Source organism: Humulus lupulus, chromosome 7 (assembly GCF_963169125.1).
Source record: "Humulus lupulus chromosome 7, drHumLupu1.1, whole genome shotgun sequence".
In the NCBI taxonomy this organism is placed as follows: Eukaryota; Viridiplantae; Streptophyta; class Magnoliopsida; order Rosales; family Cannabaceae; genus Humulus; species Humulus lupulus.
The window spans coordinates 5654627-5657093 of record NC_084799.1 but is presented as its reverse complement, the minus strand read 5'-3'; the positions used below and the strand labels follow the sequence as shown (position 1 = coordinate 5657093).

At 36.0% G+C, this 2467-nt stretch overlaps 1 protein-coding gene across 1 annotated transcript; it reads left to right on the top strand.

Annotated features, from left to right (window-relative positions):
* Positions 1 to 834: 834 nt before the first annotated feature.
* Positions 835 to 1533, top strand: LOC133791273 (serpin-ZX-like). The gene is made up of 2 exons (XM_062229203.1): positions 835 to 1218; positions 1369 to 1533. Exons 1-2 carry the CDS (start codon positions 835 to 837, stop codon positions 1531 to 1533), a joined length of 549 nt encoding a protein of 182 aa, XP_062085187.1.
* Positions 1534 to 2467: the final 934 nt, after the last annotated feature.

Sequence of the window (2467 nt, the reverse complement as noted above, 5' to 3'; positions counted from 1 at the left end):
AGTGTTGTTGTAATCTTGAGAGCTTGGAGGGTGTAATCTGGTTTCAGATATAGTGAATTTGACTTAGGCATTGCTGCCTAACTTTGGATGTAGGATCAACCAAACTGGTTGTATCTGAACCAAGTATTTTTTGTGTTCTTTCTTTTGTGTTTTACTTTTAATTATTTTGGGTTTGTTTAAATTATCTATTACTTGTTTTTTTTTGTTGCTATTCTTTGTACACTGTATTGACTATGTTGTGCAGGTCCTAATCAACCCCAACAAGTACATTAATTTGGAAAAAGAAAAAAAAGGCTTCGGATGCTGAATTGTCACTTTATAACATAATGCATGAATTTTAAACGACGAAAAGAAAGGCATAAAACTAGAAACGACAGTATTTAAGATTAATAAATAACTGTAAATCGTAGCAATATCTCACTGAAAATAATTGTAAATCGTTAGGAGAGATTAATATGACCAAAAGAAAAAGAAAGAAATGAAATCATAAAAATTGATATTATGCATTTATAAATATTCAATTTCTCATCTTTTCTTGAAAGAGCCAGTGAAATGAAACCATATTTGGTCTTTTCTAATCTCCGAAGCTGTCAACATCGTAATAATTAGTCATCACAAACAAATCCAAAGCAAATATTTTCTTGGGCAGTCCAATTGATTCTCTAACCCCTAGAATTGTCTATTCAACTTTTCCTTCTTCGTAACTTGTTACGCAAGTTTTCTCATATATATATATATATATATATATACAATAAAACCGAGAAACGAAGTCACATTATAGAAAACCCATCTCGCCAAAGATATTGTTTCCTCCAAACTCGAAGACTTTTCGCCATGGAGCTAAGCATACAGGTACTGAAGAGAGCCCTTGTGTACGAGCACACTAAAGATTTAGGTAAGAACTTCACAGTTTCGCCATTGTCGTGTACAATTCTGCTGAGTGTGGTGGCTTCTGGACTGAAAGGAGAAGCTTTAGAGCAGATGATGTTTTTCTTAAGGCTTAAAATGGGGCTGAAGAGTATAGCTGATCTAATCTCTGAGTCTCGTCGAGTAATGGCTATGGTATCATCTGACAACACCCAAGGACCTTTTCCTTTACTTTTCTCCTCTGTTAATGGCGCTTGGGTTGATAAGAAGTACAAGCTCAAGCCCTCATTTCAACATGTTTTGAAGACCATTTACAGAGCAGGCTCCGTGGCATTAGATTTTGGCAACAAGGTACTGTCTTACAGTATATGGTATATTCAGATATATTTATATATATATCATTTGCTTGTGATTTAAAAACTAATGTCACACACACACGTGTACACTTATTTTGAATGAAATCATTCATTCTCATGGTTTTGTATGTTGATTTTATGGAAGAATGAAGAGGAAGTAGCTGAAATAAATACTTGGGTGAAGAATGCAACTAATGGACTCATCAAAGAGAGTGTTCCAAATCATCTTATTAGTAATAAGGATACTGTTCTAATCCTTGCTATTAAGACTGAAATCAATGGTGAAAAGATGAATTGTATATTGATGTAAAAACAATACAGAAGGTATTTTATCTCTGAGACCAATACAACAATATACTAACTGAATACAGTTAGAGCAGAAACTAATTACTGTTAGGACAGCTAATCACTAACAGAACAATAACTAACACTAACAATCGTAAGGAGTGTCAAACACCCACCTCAAACTTAGGGTGGATAATGATACAATGCTAAGTTTGTCTCTAAGATACAAGAACCGAGTGCTTGATAATGCTTTTGTCAAGATATCTGCGATTTGGTCTTGAGCAGGAGTATGACGAACAGTTAGCTGGCCACTGATGATCTTCTCTCGAACTAAATACAGGTCTAACTCAATGTGTTTCGTTCTAGCATGTAGATCAGGATTTTGAGACATCAAAACAGTACTCTTATTGTCACACCATATTGTTGGAGTAAGCGGCTGGAAAACCCGAAGTTCAGCAAGTAAGGATTGAATCCAGACCAACTCCGCAGTAGTGTTTGCTAGACTGCGATATTCAGATTCTGTACTAGATCTGGAAACAGTTTTTTGCTTCTTTGAAGCCCAAGAAACCAAGTTAGCTCCAAGGAAAATGCAGAAACCAGTAGTACTGCGCCTATCATCAGGATCAGATGCCCAATCTGCATCACAAAAGGCAGTAAGAGATAGGTGGGAAGACCATGACAGATGCAAGCCATAATCCAAAGTAACCTTGAGATAACGCAAAATTTTCTTGACAACTTTGAAATGACTTTGAAGTGGATTTTGGATAAATTGAGACACTCGATTTACAGCATAAGTGATCTCTGGCCTGGTTATTGTAGCATATTGTAGAGCCCCAACAAGACTTCTATAAAAATGAGGTTCTGTAACAGGATCACTGCCAAAGGCAGACAGTTTCTCCCCAGAAGTCATTGGATTAGTGAGAGAGTTTGCAAACTGCATTTTTGCACGGCAGAGAAGA